General features: G+C 40.7%; 1 protein-coding gene across 1 annotated transcript in view; it reads right to left on the bottom strand.

The window, feature by feature from the left end:
• The window catches only part of ME1 (malic enzyme 1), a 192,381-nt gene extending 177,147 nt beyond the window's left edge, over positions 1-15,234 (bottom strand). Inside the window, exon 1 of the mRNA XM_065889064.1 lies at positions 15,017-15,234. Within this exon, the coding sequence (XP_065745136.1) occupies positions 15,017-15,094 (78 nt within the window). The 5' untranslated portion in view covers positions 15,095-15,234. The remainder of the gene's footprint in view (positions 1-15,016) is intronic.
• Positions 15,235-16,157: the final 923 nt, after the last annotated feature.

Here is a 16,157-nt window from a genome sequence, read left to right as displayed (position 1 = left end):
AAAGATATTCCATGCAAATGGAAATCAGAAGAAAGCTGGAGTAGCAATACTCATATCAGATAAAATAGACTTTAAAATAAAGAATGTTACAAGAGAGAAGGAAGGACACTACATAATGATCAGGGATCAAGCCAAGAAGAAGATATAGCAATTATAAATATATATACACCCAACATAGTAGCACCTCAATACATAAGGAAACTGCTAACAGCTATAAAAGAGGAAATCGACAGTAACACAAGAATAGTGGGGGACTTTATAACCACCTCACTTACACCAATGGACAGATCATCCAAACAGAAAATTAATAAGGAAACACAAGCTTTAAATGACACAGTAGACCAGATAAATTTAATTGATATTTATAGGACACCCCTTCCAAAAACAGCAGATTACACTTTCTTCTCAAGTACACAGGGAACGTTCTCCAGGATAGACCACATCTTCGGTCACAAATCAAGCCTCAGTAAATTTAAGAACACTGAAATCATATCAAGCATCTTTTCTGACCACAACGCTATGAGATTAGAAATCAATTACAGGGAAAACAACGTAAAAAACACAAACACATGGAGGCTAAACAATATGTTACTAAATAACCAAGAGATCACTGAGGAAATCAAAAGGAAAAAAAAAATACCTAGAGACAAATGACAAGGAAAACACAATGCTCCAAAACCTATGGGATGCAGCAAAAGCAGTTCTAAGAGGGAAGTCTATAGCAATACAATCCTACCTCAAGGGACAAGAAACATATTAAATTAACAATCTAACCTTACACCTAAGGAACTTGAGAAACAAGAACAAACAAAACCCAAAGTTAGTAGAGGGAAAGAAATCATAAAGATCAGAGGAGAAATAAATGAAATAGAAACAAAGAAAACAGTAGCAAAGATCAATAAAACTAAAAGATGGTAGTTTGAGAAGATAAACAAAATTGATGAAACATTAGCCAGACTCATCAAGAAAAAGAGGGAGAGGACTAAAATCAATAAAATTAGAAATGAAAAAGGAGTAGTTAAAACAGACACCGCAGAAATACAAAGCATCCTAAGAGACTCCTACAAGCAACTCTATGCCAACAAAATGGACAACCTGGAAGAAATGGACAAATTCTTAGAAAGGGATAACCTTCCAAGACTGACCCAGGAAGACAAAGAAAATATGAACAGACCAATCAAAAATAATGAAATTGAAACTGTGATTAAAAATCTTCCAACAGGGCTTCCCTGATGGTGCAGTGGTTGAGAGTTCGCCTGCCAATGCAGGGGACACGGGTTCGCGCCCTGGTCCGGGAAGATCCCACATGCCGCGGGGTGGCTAGGCCCGTGAACCATGGCTGTTGAGCCTGTGCATCCGGAGCCTGTGCTCCGCAATGGGAGAGGCCACAACAGTGAGAGGCCCACGTACCGCAAAAAAAAAAAGAAAAAAAAAATCTTCCAACAAACAGAAGTCCAGGAACAGATGGCTTCACAGGTGAATTCTATCAAACATTTAGAGAAGAGCTAATACCCATGCTTCTCAAACTCTTCCCAAAAATTGCAGAGGAAGGAACACTCCTAAACTCATTCTATGAGGCCACCATCTATCACCCTGATACCAAAACCAGACAAAGATACTACAAAAAAAGAAAATTATAGAACAATATCACTCATGAATATAGATGCAAAAATCCTCAACAAAATACTAGCAAACAGAATCCAACAACACTTTAAAAGGATCATACACCATGATCAGGTGGGATTTATCCCAGGGATGCAAGGATTCTTCAATATATGCAATTCAATCACTGTGATACACCATATTAACAAATTGAAGAAGAAAGACCATATGATCATCTCAGCAGATGCAGAAAAAGCTTTTGGAAAAATTCAACACCCATTTATGCTAAAAACTCTCCAGAAAGTGGGCATTGAGGGAAACTACCTCAACATAATAAAGGCCATATAGGACAAACCCACAGCAAACCTCATTCTCAATGGTGAAAAACAGAAAGCATTTTCTCTAAGATCAGGAACAAGACAAGGATGTCCACTCTCACCACTATTATTCAACATAGTTTTGGAAGTCCTAGCCACGGCAATCAGAGAAGAAAAAGAAATAAAAGGAATACAAATTGGAAAAGAAGAAGTAAAACTGTCACTGTTTGAAGATGACATGATACTATACATCGAGAATCCTAAAGATGCCACCAGAAAATGACTAGAGCTAATCAATGAATTTGGTAAAGTTGCAGGATACTAAATTAATGCACAGAAATCTCTTGCATTCCTATCCACTAATGATGAAAAATCTGAAAGAGAAATTAAGGAAACACTTCCATTTACCACTGCAACAAAAAGAATAAAATACCTAGGAATAAACCTACCTAGGGAGACAAAAGACCTGTATGCAGAAAACTATAAGACACTGATGAAAGAAATTAAAGATGATGCCAACAGATGGAGAGATATACCATGTTCTTGGATTGGAAGAATCAATATTGTGAAAGTGACTCTACTACCCAAAGCAATCTACAGATTCAATGCAATCCCTATCAAATTACCAATGGCATTTTTTACAGAACTAGAACAAAAAATCTTAAAATTTGTATGGAGGCACAAAAGACCCCGAATAGCCAATGCAGTCTTGAGGAGAAAAAACAGAGCTGGAGGAATGAGACTCCCTGACTTCAGACTACACTACAAGGCTATAGTAATCAAGACAATATGGTACTGGCACAAAAACAGAAATATAGATCAATGGAACAGGATAGAAAGCCCAGAGATAAACCCATGCACCTATGGTCAACTAATCTATGACAAAGGAGGGAAGGACATACAATGGAGAAAACACAGTCTCTTCAATAAGTGGTGCTGGGAAAACTGGACAGCTACATGTAAAAGAATGAAATTAGAATACTCCCTAACACCACACACAAAAATAAACTCAAAATGGATTCGAGACCTAAATGTAAGACCAGACACTATAAATCTCTTAGAGGAAAACATAGGAAGAACACTCTGACATAAATCACAGCAATACCTTTTTTGATCCACCTCCTAGAGTAATGGAAATAAAAACAAAAATAAACAAATGGGACCTAATGAAACAAAAGTTTTTTTCACAGCAAAGGAAACTACAAACAAGACAAAAAGACAACCCTCAGAATGGGAGAAAATATTTGCAAATGAATCAATGGACAAACGATTAATCTCAAAATATATAAGCAGCTCAGGCAGCTCAATAATAAAAAAACAAACAACCCAATCCAAAAATGGGCACAAGACCTAAATAGACATTTTTCCAAAGAAGACATACAGATGGCCAAGGAGCACATGAAAAGCTGCTCAACATCACTAACTATTACAGAAATGCAAATCAAAACTATAATGAGGTTATCACCTCACACCAGTCAGAATGGGCATCATCAGAAAATCTACAAACAATAAATGCTGGCGAGGGTGTGGAGAAAAGGGAACCCTCTTGCACTGTTGGTGGGAATGTAAATTGTTACAACCACTGTGGAGAACAGTATGGAGGTTCCTTAAAAAAACAAAAATTGAATTACCGTATGATCCAGCAATCCCACCACCAGGCATATACCCAGAGAAAACCATAATTCAAAAGGACACATGCACCCCAATGTTCACTGCAGCACTACTTACAATAGCCAGGTCATGGAAGCAACCTAAATTCCCATCGACATACGAATGGATAAAGAAGATATGGTACATATATACAATGGAATATTACTCAGCCATAAAAAGGAATGAAATTGGGTCATTTGTAGAGACCTGGATGGATCTAGAGACTGTCATACAGAGTGAAGTAAGTCAGAAAGAGAAAAACAAATATTGTATATGAACACATATACGTGGAATCTAGAAAAATGGTACAGATGAACCAGTTTGCAGGGCAGAAATTGAGGCACAGATGTAGAGAACAAACGTATGCACATCAAGGGGGTAAAGTGGTGAGGTGGTGGTAGTGGTGGTGTGATGAATTGGGAGACTGGGATGGACATGTATACACTGATGTGTATAAAATGGATGACTAATAAGAACCTGCTGTATAAAAAAAATTCAAAAGAAAACAGAAAATATCCTTCAGAAATGAAAATGAAATAAAGCCATTCTCAGAGGAAGGAAAAAGAGGACAACTGGTCTCCAGCAAAATGCTCTAAAAGAAATGCTAAAGGAAATCCTTTAAGTGGAAGGGAAATGATACCTAAGGAAAACTTGAAATATCAGGAATAAAAGAAGAGTAACAGGAACATTAAATATCTCAGTAACTATAATAGATTGTCCTTTCCCTCTTAAACTCTTTAAAACATGTATCACAATTAAAATCAAAAGTTATAAACATTACATTATCACATCAAAAAATTTTTTCATACAAATCAAAGCAAAAAAACAAAGAATCTGATTTAAAAAGAAAAAATAACAGGCAGAAGATCTGAACGGACATTTTTCCAAAGAAGACATACAGATGGACAACAGGCACACAGGAGAGTGCTCAACATCGCTAATCATCAGGAAAATGCAAATCAAAACCACAATGAGATATCACCTCACACCTGTTAGAATGGCTATTATCAAAAAGACAAGAAATAACAAGTGTCGGCAGGGATGTGGAAAAAAGTGAATCCTTGTGCACTGTTAGTACAAGTGAAATTGGTGCAGCCACTATGGAAAACAGTATGGAGGTTCTTCTCCAATTTAAAAATACAGCTACCATATGCAGAAACTCCACTTCTTGGTATTTATCTCAAGAACACAAAACACTAACTCAAAAGGATATATGCACCGCATGTTCACTGCGGCATTATTTACGATAGCCAAGATAGAGAAACAACCTAAGTGTCCATCAATGGATGAATGGATAAAGAAAGCGTGGTGTAAATATTTACAATGGAATATTATTCAGCCATAAAAAGAAAGAAATCTTGCCATTTGCAGTAAGCTGGATGGACCTTGAGGGCATTATGCTAAAGTGAAGTAAGGCAGACAGAGAAGACAAATACTGTATGATCTCACTTATATGTGAAATCAAAAAACAAAACACAACAAAATAAAGAGAGATGAGCTCACAGATCCAGAGAACAGATTGGTGGTTGCCAGAGGTAGGGAATAAGGAATGGGCAAAATGAGTGAAGGGGGTCAAAAGGTACAAACTTCCAGCTATAAAATAAGTAAGTCCTGGGGATGTAATGTACAGCATGGTGACTGTGGTTAATAACACTGTATTGCATATTGGGATGCTAAGAGAGTAGATCTTAAAAGTTCTCATCACAAGAAAAAAATTTTTGCAACTACGTACAATGATGGATGTTAACTAGACCTATTGTGATCATTTCACAATATATACAAATACTGAATCATTGTGTTTTACACCTGAAACTGTATCAATTGTCAATTATATCTCAATTTTTAAAATACTATGTAATACACATATGAAGATATAAGTGGATGTAAAACACATAACACCTACAACATAAACAGAGGAACATAGTGAGACCGATATGATGGTAGGATTTCTACACTCCAATTAAGTGGCAAAATGTTCATTTTAAGTAGATTGTGAAAAGTTATGTATATCATAATTTCCATAGCAACTAATAAAAAAGACTATACAAAGAGATATTGTCAAAAACTCAATAGAGGACTTCGCTGGTGGCACAGTGGTTAAGAATCTGCCTGCCAATGCAGGGGACACGGGTTGGAGACCTGGTCCAGGAAGATCCCACATGCTGCAGAGCAACTAAGCCCGTATGCCACAACTACTGAGCCTGTGCTCTAGAGCCCGTGAGCCACAACTACTGAGCCCACGTGCCACAACTACTGAAGCCCACACGCCTAGAGCCCATGCTCCACAAGAGAATCCCCTGCTCACCGCAACTAGAGAAAGCCCACACGCAGCAACGAAGACTCAACACAGCCTAAAGTATATACATAAATAAATTTACTTAAAAAACTCAATAGAGAAATTACAAGGGAATAATAAAAATATTCAAATAATACACAAGAAGACAGGAAAGGAGAAACAGAAGAATAAAAAACAGAGAGAACAAACAGACACCTAATAATAAAATTCTGGACAGAAATCCAAACATGAATAATTACATGAAGTGTAAATGGTCTAAACACAGAAACTACAAGACAGATATGGTCAGAAACTGGCAATGGCTACAAGCAAAACTGACTAATTAGATAGACCATTACTGCTGTGAAGATCCATGAAATGTCAACCTTAACCTCTGACTCTACAAGTACAATTTCCAGCTCTTCCTTTTGTCATTAGGTCTTTCTAATCAGTAATATCTCTGTTATTTACTAAACTTTCTTATTTTCCCAATTTCTCAACTGAATATTCTCATGATTTGGAAAAACATAAATTTCCCAAGAAATGTGAGAAAGAAATTACTGTACGGAAACAGTTTTTCCCCCCTATGATGTGTCCTGCACTGAGAGAGATTAGTTGAAGTCTTCTAGCGTTAGTATCTTTTTTATTTCTCTTTGCATTTCCTATACTGTCTTTTTTATGAAGGTACCTGCTGTGTTATCTGGTGCATAGACATTCATTACATGTATAACTTCATTCAGAATTGTACCTTTCAGCATTATGTATTTTGTCTCATTTAATGCTTTTTCTTTTTTTAAAATAAATTTATTTATTTACTTATGTATTCCTGGCTGCGTTGGGTCTTCATTGCTGTACGCGGACTTTCTCTAACTGAGGTGAGCAGGGGCTACTCTTCCTTGTGGTGCGCGGGCTTCACATTGTGGTGGCTTCTCTCGTGGAGCACAGGCTCTAGGCACACGGGCTTCCGTAGTTGTGGCACACAGACTCAGTAGCTGTGGCTCGCGGGCTCTTGAATGCAGGCTCAGTAGTTGTGGTGCACGGGCTTAGTTGCTCCGTGGCATGTGGGATCTTCCCAGACCAGGGCTCGAAGCTGGTACCCCTGCACTGGCAGGCGGATTCTTAATCGCTGCGCAACCAAGGAAGTCCTGATCGTTTAATGCTTTTTGACATGATGTCTACATTGTCTGATGTCAGGATAACCCTGATTTCTTGCTGTTCGTACTTTCTCATATCTTTATTTTTAGCCTTTCTGTAACATTTTGTTCTCAATGTATTTCTCATATTCAGCATAGCTTGCCTGTACTTTGTGAAACAATCTGAAAATAATTTTATTAGAGTTAATCTTCACTCATATTTATTCATGACTAATTTGATTGCTCTCAATTCTGTCATATTATTATGATATAGTTAACATATGTAAAAATTAAATATAAGCAAGATTTTGACTAAGTAAAAAGTTTAAAGGCCCATAAAAATGCTCACTAACCAAGTTTCAATTTCTTATTGGCTCTGGGTACATAAGTAAGGACACTGTTTGGCTTACTAACCAGACCTGCCAATATTAGTTACAACAATAACATTCTCATAGTTTCAAGACTATTGGTTTAAGACATACCTCAGTTTGGACAGGTAGATGGAAAAACAAAAGGAGGATGGGCCAGTACTGCCAAGACAAACTCAAACTTCATATACAACACTAAGACACAGAACAGTAAGTCACTCTGCAATAATCCTCCCAGGCACATAAATGCACTACTTAAGCAACAGAGCAGATTTTTTTTTAACTCGAATTTTAAAATGGATTAAATGGATTGTGATTCATTAATGAATCACAACCAACATTTTTAAAAAATTGAAATGGGATAGTACTAGAGTATGCTATACACAGCAAGTATTGTATTATAAAATTGTTTCAATTACATAAATGTGTTAGTTTGCTAAAGGTGCCATAACAAAGTACCACACTGGGTGGCTAAAACAACAAAATTCATTTTCTCACAGTCAAGATGTCTGTGGGCAGGGCTGCTTACACTCCAAGGTTTCTCTCATTGACTTGTAGATGCCTATCTTCTCCCACTGTCTTCACACTGACTTTCCTGTGTATGTGTCCTGATCTCCTCTTCTTATAAGGACATCAGTCATATTGGATTAGGGCCCACCCTAAAGACCTGATTTTAATTTAATTACCTCTTGAAAGGCCTTATCTCCAAATATGGTTAAATACAGAGAGACTGGGGTTAGAACTTCAACATATGATTTTGGGGAGGACACAATTCAGCCCATAACAATGTGTTTACACATATATTATGTATGTATATATACAATGTCTCACAATCAAAAAAATTTTTAAATATCTTAGAGGACTCTGAATAGATGTTTTAAATGTATTTTAATATATTGCAAGCTTAAGGGGTTCAGCCTTAATTTTTTTTTTTTTTTTTTGCAGTACGCAGGCTTCTCACTGTTGTGGCCTCTCTCGTTGCGGAGCACAGGCTCCGGACGCACAGGCTCAGCGGCCATGGCTCACAGGCACAGCCGCTCCGCGGCATGTGGGATCCTCCCGGACCGGGGCACGAACCCATGTCCCCTGCATCGGCAGGCAGACTCTCAACCACTGCGCCACCAGGGAAGCCCAGCCTTAATATTTTAATGGAGTCTTAGGCCTCCTTCAGTCTCCAGATCGTCAGGTCTTAGTGAGACAGTTTAGAATTTAACTACTCATAATGTATTCCTGATGTAATTCATAGAACCATGTTCCTGTGAACATGAAAGTACTTTTGCTGATGTTCTTACTCAACCAATACTTATTTTAAAAAAAAAATTAGTGTTTTAGGTCTAGGGTTTGTTTATTAGCATAGAAACTCTAATAGTTACATTTCCATGTTTTAGAGAACATCATCAATTACTATATTGACTTCCCAAACTACCAGAATAAACTACAGAAATTTAAAGGCATAGTGTCTCTCCCCTGTCTTTAATCCCAAAGACCTCAAGTATCTGAAACCAGTTTAGTTGATGGCTAACTTAGATATATCTTCAGGGCCTGAGGAAAAATACTGATGTTTTAAATTCTCTAAATTCATTTAAGGCAACATTAATCCTTTGTTTTATAGTGTACTATATTACATACACGAAGCTACAGACAGGTAAAATTAATATATAAGCCATAAAATATTTTAAATAGCACTTTAAGAATACAAACAACCAAACTTTATATTTAGGCCCCATGCCTAAGAAAATTTCTTAATAATTTAGCTTAGAAACATTCCCAGCTTAGTCCTACTGAATTGTAACATGTCTGCTGATCAATTCTGGGTCCATACACTATCAACAAGTTTGTTGAGTTGGCTCAGTAACATAAAATAAATAATGACGTAATGAATAGACCAAATCAGGCCACTTGGAGTCTGTAACAGTATTTGGTCATGTCAGTTTTGAAAGCCATTGGAAAACGGTCCATATACCTGTTTTGTCAGAGTAACTGATTACTTCCAAAGTCAAATAGATTAAAGGCTGGTTTCACACCACTGGAACTTTTAAATTCCGTATCTTTGCATTTCACTGCTCTCACCTCAGCAATTTTAACTCCCCAGGGCATACCTCTACCTTTCTTTCGCACTTCCAAGCCTTCACACACTTTGAGCAGAGTACTGAGAAGCAAAAAGCTTTCCTTGTTCTTTTTCTTCACAGACATTTTTTAACCTACACCTGACATTCTGTGAAAATCTATGAAAGACTGCAAAGGACATGTGATCTCAGTCAGGCTCACTTATATGAATCTGAGAGTAAAATGTCCATCTGTCTCTCCCAGAGAGAAAGTATAGTTTTATTTTTTACTATGACACTCATAAATTTAATAGGTCACACAATCATGTTTGATTTGTTAAATCAAAAATTCAAGAGAAGAGGGGGTAAAAAGTACATAAAAAATAAGTACTTCATAACCGTTCCAGCTATGAGTTCAGATTCTCTATATAAAAATATTATCATATCAATAATTAGTTGTAGTAATAAAAAACCTGTTTTATAATATATGTCAGAAAAAACTAATATGCACTCTTTAATATCTGAGGGAAGAGGTAAAACAAATCATATTTCAAATGGAAATGTAAGTACATTCAAAGCAGGAATCTTATTCATTGCTATATCCCCTGCACCCAGAATATTACCTAGCATATAGTGGATTCTGAATATTTGTTAAAATTTGAAAGAGATAAATAAATGAAATCATCCTTCTATTTTATAAAGAAAATAACCGAAGCCAGTTAAGAAAATCTCACTCAAAATCTCACAACTGCTAATGAAAAGAATTGTGACTTGGACTCATTTCTTCTAGACACAAAGTCTTAAGAGGGTTCATTCCATTATTTCGCATTTTCCACACTTGCCCGAAAGTCTGAAGGACATCAGAACACAAAATGAAAAATCTCAAACCTATTCCTCTCTTCAACATTTTCTGTACTCCACACCACCAGTTCTCAAATCAAATTCATCTTTCTACCCATTAGAGCACCGCATTGTTTGGTTTTGTACTATCCTGCATTACCAAGGCAATAGACAAATATGGAGGTGTATGGCTGAACACTTCATTACAATGGGTTCACATCAGTGGGATTCCACGTTAAATAAAATATCAGTTTATCGGGGCTTCCCTGGTGGCGCAGTGGTTGGGAGTCCGCCTGCCGATGCAGGGGACGCGGGTTCGTGCCCCGGTCTGGGAGGATCCCACATGCCGCGGAGTGGCTGGCCCGTGACCCATAGCTGCTGAGCCTGCGCGTCCGGAGCCTGTGCTCCGCAACGGGAGAGGCCGCAGCGGTGAGAGGCCCGCATAGCGCCAAAAAAAAAAAAAAAAAATATATCAGTTTATCATATTGCTGAGGCCACTCCAGAGAACTGTACTAGGTGAAAACTTTTTGAATGATTCATTCTGGTATAGTTTACACTGAAGAAAAAGAGGGGGTTTAAAGTAACTTTCCTTCATAGTCATCAGCCTTGTTTCTCTCTTTTTTTCCCTACAACACATTCAGCTCATTAGGTCTTGACATATCAAGACAAACATCTACAAAAGCACTTGCCCAGAAGCTCATTTCTCACATTTAAAAGTTAATAAGCTGGGCTTCCCTGGTGGCGCAGTGGTTGAGAGTCCGCCTGCCGATGCAGGGGACACGGGTTCGTGCCCCGATCCAGGAAGATCCCACATGCCGCAGAGCGGCTGGGCCCGCGCGTCCGGAGCTTGCGCTCCGCGGCGGGAGGGGCCACAGCGGTGAGAGGCCCGCGTACCACACACACACACACACACACAAAAGAACAAGTAATTTGGGCTGTGAACAGAAAGATACTGAATCTCAAAAGTGTGACGTAGAAATGCTTCTCCAAATGCTATGATGAAATCCTACCTGCAATGATGTACACTTGAGTATACAAACAGTAAGAACCAGACATGAATTATTACAAATGAAGAAAGATTCTATTTCTCTAACGTTTTTAAAATTCTTTATTTTATTATTATTATTTTTATTTTTGGCTGTGCCGCACAGCTTGGGGGATCTTAGTTCCCCAACAAGGGACGAGGAACTGAACCCAGGCTCTCGGCACTGAAAGCACAGTCCTAACCACTGGACCGCCAGGGAATTCCCTTAAATTATTTTTTAATTCAGATCACATCTACTGTTTACCTCAATCTGTACCAAGATTAAGCACCTCCCAAAGCTTATCCAGCAAATAATTAAAATTTCATGGTCAGGCTTAAACCAAATTCCACCTTTTCTGACTATATGCCATTATACAATACAATGGTATATGGAGTCAACTGAGTTTTAGACTTCAATGTGAATTTACTTACAAGAAATTACATTAATGAGGAGAAATGTCTTAGAATAACGCTCAAACTACCACTTTAAAAGCTACCTGCTTTAAAAGCTGAGTTCTGTTTGGAAGACCAAAAAAAAGAATGTTTTAACATGGCTCATTTCCCCATTAAATAAACATTTATTTAATGTTAAATGAGCAAAATTATGTACTAAGGATTATGATTACTATGGCAATCTAAATCAAATAAGAAAAAAATACAATGCAGTAAATACCAAATGACATGTTACAACTGAATACATAAAAAACAGAGGTGTTAAGTAATGTTAATAGGACTAAAATAATTAGGAAAGTCTTCCCCAAAGAGATCACTATTAAATCAACTAATGACATTTTCATTGTAGGAATTCAGCACAGACAAAAAGGCAAGTACTAAGTAAGACATTCAGCAAATATATTTTAAGTGGAAGGCTAAATTGGGGACCTAATGAGATAAATGTGGAGAAGACAGTAGACCTAACTGACAGATTGATTTTACATTCAATGTAATAGGAAATAATATCATACTAAAAATACTTGGATAACAGAAGAGCAACATGAATAAAATGCTAATTGATGAAGGTATTTCTTTCATACCTACACGTAGGACAGACTATAATACTGAAAATAAAACCAGGAAAACTGTGCCAGTTACCCAAAGGTAAGGTGATGAAGGGTCTGTGTGACAGTGGCTGATGAAGGCTTAGTGTAGCCAGGCGACAGGCTGGGGGGTTATGGGGGAAAGATCTACTAGTTTCTTTGCAGCCAAGGTTACCACAAAAATCAAGAAAAATTTCTGGGCTACTGGAAAACTTAAAGGCCCAGAGGTCTTCAGAGCAGCGCCCATCAAGAAGATCCCACAACTATAGTTTCAGTGGTACATATGAGGATGTTCTGTGACTTCCATGAGGTACCACAGAACTGTCTTAGAGCTGAACAAGAAGAGTAAAGCTTATTCCATTAATCACTCCAAAGCTGGCCACCTGGATTTTAAATCCAATTTGATACTATGCAGATAATAAAGTTCAGTTACAAAGTCAAAACACGTGTTCTTAACACATTAAATACCACACCTTAATGCCTTTGGTGGAAGATCTCTGTGATATTATTATTCTTAAGTGGAAATTAACCCTTACTCGTGAACAGGAGTTAAAAGGATTTCAAGAGCATAAATTCTTTTCTTTTTTTAACATCTTTACTGGAGTATAATTGCTTTACCGTGCTGTGTTAGTTTCTGCTGTATAACAAAGTGAATCAGCTATATGCCTAAGTATACTCCTTATCCCACCCCTGTAGGTGGTCGCAAAGCACCCTGCTGATCTCCCTGTGCCATGCAGCTGCTTCCTACTAGCTATTTTACATTTGGTAGTGTATATATGTCAATGCCACTCTCTCACTTCGTCCCAGCTTACCCTTCCCCCTCCCCATGTCCTCAAGTCCATTCTCTGTGTCTGTCTTTATTCCTGTCCTTGCCCCTAGATTCTGCAGAACCTTTTTTTTTTTTAAGATTCCATATGTGTGTGTGTGTGTGTGTGTGTGTGTGTGTGTGTGTGTGTTAGCCTACGGTATTTGTTTTTCTCTTTCTGACTTGCTTCACTCCATATGACAGATTCTAGGTCCATCCACCTCACTACAAATAACTCAATTTTGTTTCTTTTTATGGCTGAGTAATATTCCATTGTATATATGTGCCACATCTTCTTTATCCATTCATCCGATGATGGACACTTAGGTTGCTTCCATGTCCTGGTTATTGTAAATTGTGCTGCAGTGAACACTGTGGTACAGGACTCTTATTAAATTCTTGATGTAAACAGTAAAGGCATAATGACTCTTGCTCAGGGATTGCCTATTCCATCAACCCCTTGAAACAGACACGCTGGCCCCTGACTGGAGGAAATTCAAACAGGTTATACCACTCACGTGGTTCTTTTTAAGGGGCAACCCATTATTTGGTCATAAATTACAGCAGGCAGGTACACCTGAAAGTCATATATTGTTTTGTCACATCCAATTTTCCCTTTTTTTCCTACTGCAAATAGGCCCCAACCTGCAGAATAATAAAAAGGAAGTATAAAATCAAACTAGGAATTAAAATCACTGAGGAAAATATAGGTAGGAAATATTTAAAATTTCATAATGCTTTATGACCAGAAATACTGAATAATCATAGGTAAGTAAAAGTTGCCTGTCATCACAAAAATCAAAAAGAACTCACAGGAGGTATAGTTTGTTAAATCAAAGAAGTCACAAGTCTTTAAGCCATTAATAATGATTAACAAATCACCGGCACCATGTTGGGGGAGGGGGACGCGGAGGTCCAGTTCTTGATGAAAAGAAGCCTCTGGTAGAGAGCCCCAAATGACCCAACAGGCCTCTGTGCTGATTGATGGCATTTTCCATGTACTAAAGGAAATGTCAAAAAGCACACCCTTAAACAAAAGAACAATTCAGAGACAAATCCTGGCGATAAAATAAATGTGACTGCTAAGTATCTCGGCAGCAAACTGATACACTCCGAGGTGTTTTCCATTTGAGAGAAATCTTAGGTGTTTACATCACCAGTGAAGAAAAATGAAATGTTAAGAGGATCTGAAAAAGGGTCTCTTGCACTGTATTCCCCTTTTCATAAAAAAAAGAGGAGAAGTCTTAAAAAAAAAATAATTTTTCCAGGCCAGGTTCAAAGACATAGGAACGGCTTTACCCACAGTCCCACGTCTGGGGCAGGGATTCTGCGCCGGGCCACGCCAGGGCCCCCGAGGCAGAAGCCACCCACCACGAATTCCCAGCCTCTCGACCGCGTCCCTCCAGAAACCGAGAGGCCTTGACTTTCCGGTTGCTCACGTGACCCCACTCAGAACGCGTTTCTAGCCGAGCTGGGGCCGTAGGGCCACCTCGCTGCACGGCAGCCTCCAGTGATGGGCACCCTGAGTGCGCCCCGTACGTGCGTGGCACATCGAGGCCGAGCTGGCAGCCCACCTGCTACCTTCACAGGCACACTCCAGTCACGCACTTCGCTGCCACTACTTTCTTTGCCTCGGCTCCCGCTTTCGGAGAAGCCAAGCGGTATTTAAACAAGTTACGTCCCCTCCGTTCCCCGAACAAGATGCCCAGGCGCGGAGCCACAACACCCCTTCCCATCACGCTCCCGGGGACCGACCCCCACGAGCGGCCCCTCCGTTCGCCCCGCGCCCAGGCTCTCGGGGGGCGCTCCGGCGGGGCGGCATCCCGGGGGCGCGGGCGGAAGGGCTACGCGGCGTCCGCTGCGCCGCCGGGGGGCCTGCCCGTGACCTTGACCGAGACCGAGGGGGGCCGGCGGGCTTACCTTGTTGAGATGGGGGCTCCGGGTCACGGCGTAGCCGCGCTGGGGGGTGTGTCGGCGGCCGGGGGCTTGGGGCTGCATGGCGGGCGGCGCGCGGGGTCGGCGGGGTCGGGTCTGGCCGGGTCGGGCGGCTGATGCTGCCGGGACGCCCGAGCTGACTGTGGCGGCGGCGGCGGCGGCGGCGCTGGGGAAGGGCCGGCGGCCGAGGGCGGGCGTGGGTGGGAGAGAGGGGGTGGACGCGGCGGGAGGGGCCGGCGAGGAGCCCGTGTCCCCAGCCCGGCAGCCTGCGAGAAGCGCTGAGTCATGGCTGGGGGAGAGGCGAGCGGCGAGCAAGGAGGAGGGGGAGGAAGGGCGAGGCCCGGGCGGTGCCGCTCCCTTCCACGCCCAGGTCCCCGCTCGCCGTCGGTTTAGAGGAGCAACCGTCCCAGCCCATCGCTGCGTGGGACGTGGCTCGGTGTCGCGCACGCAGTGCCCTCCTTGTTCCAGAGAACCAAATGGGGAGCAAGGTCAGGTTCCCCCCGCCCGGCCCGTGGGCACCATCACCCCTGGCCGAGGCGGCCCCGCAGCCGCACCCAGCGGGGAGGTTGAGATGGGGTGGGAAACGGAGAGCCTCGGGCGGAGAGGACCGCTGCCCAGACACAGAGGGGGGGCCCGGGGGCTGTTTGCAAAAGGCCTTAACTGACTGATGCGAACGACACCTCATCTCTCCCCTCCTATCAGGCGCTTCCAAACGCGCTGCGCACAGTTCCAGATGGCAGCCAGGGCCGGGGTTCGGAGGAAACCAACCTTGACCCAGAAAGAACAGGCCCGGGTAGAACTGGGCGAAAGGCAAGAGAGGAAAGTGCGGGCCGCGACGCCGCAGGAGTCTCTGTAGGTCATCCCTGGGAATTTTATTTTAATGCCATTTAACATAAAAGACAAGGTGCAAATGTTAGAGCCCACTGGACAGTCACATTTATCTTGTATATATTGTTCCCAAGAGTTCTAGAAGCCGAGATGTTTACGAACCTCTCTCTCTGAATAATGGTGGGTAACTCAATCTTTAAGGGCTTCAGTGTCTTCTTTGGTAAAATGAGAAGGTCGGAATAAATGATCTTCCAGCGCTGGAATTCCATTATTATTGATATTTATACTTGAAGTTTCA

This window comes from Phocoena phocoena, chromosome 12 (assembly GCF_963924675.1).
Source record: "Phocoena phocoena chromosome 12, mPhoPho1.1, whole genome shotgun sequence".
In the NCBI taxonomy this organism is placed as follows: domain Eukaryota; kingdom Metazoa; phylum Chordata; class Mammalia; order Artiodactyla; family Phocoenidae; genus Phocoena; species Phocoena phocoena.
The sequence above is the reverse complement of the archived record's forward strand: the minus strand, read 5'-3'. Positions and strand labels throughout refer to the sequence as shown.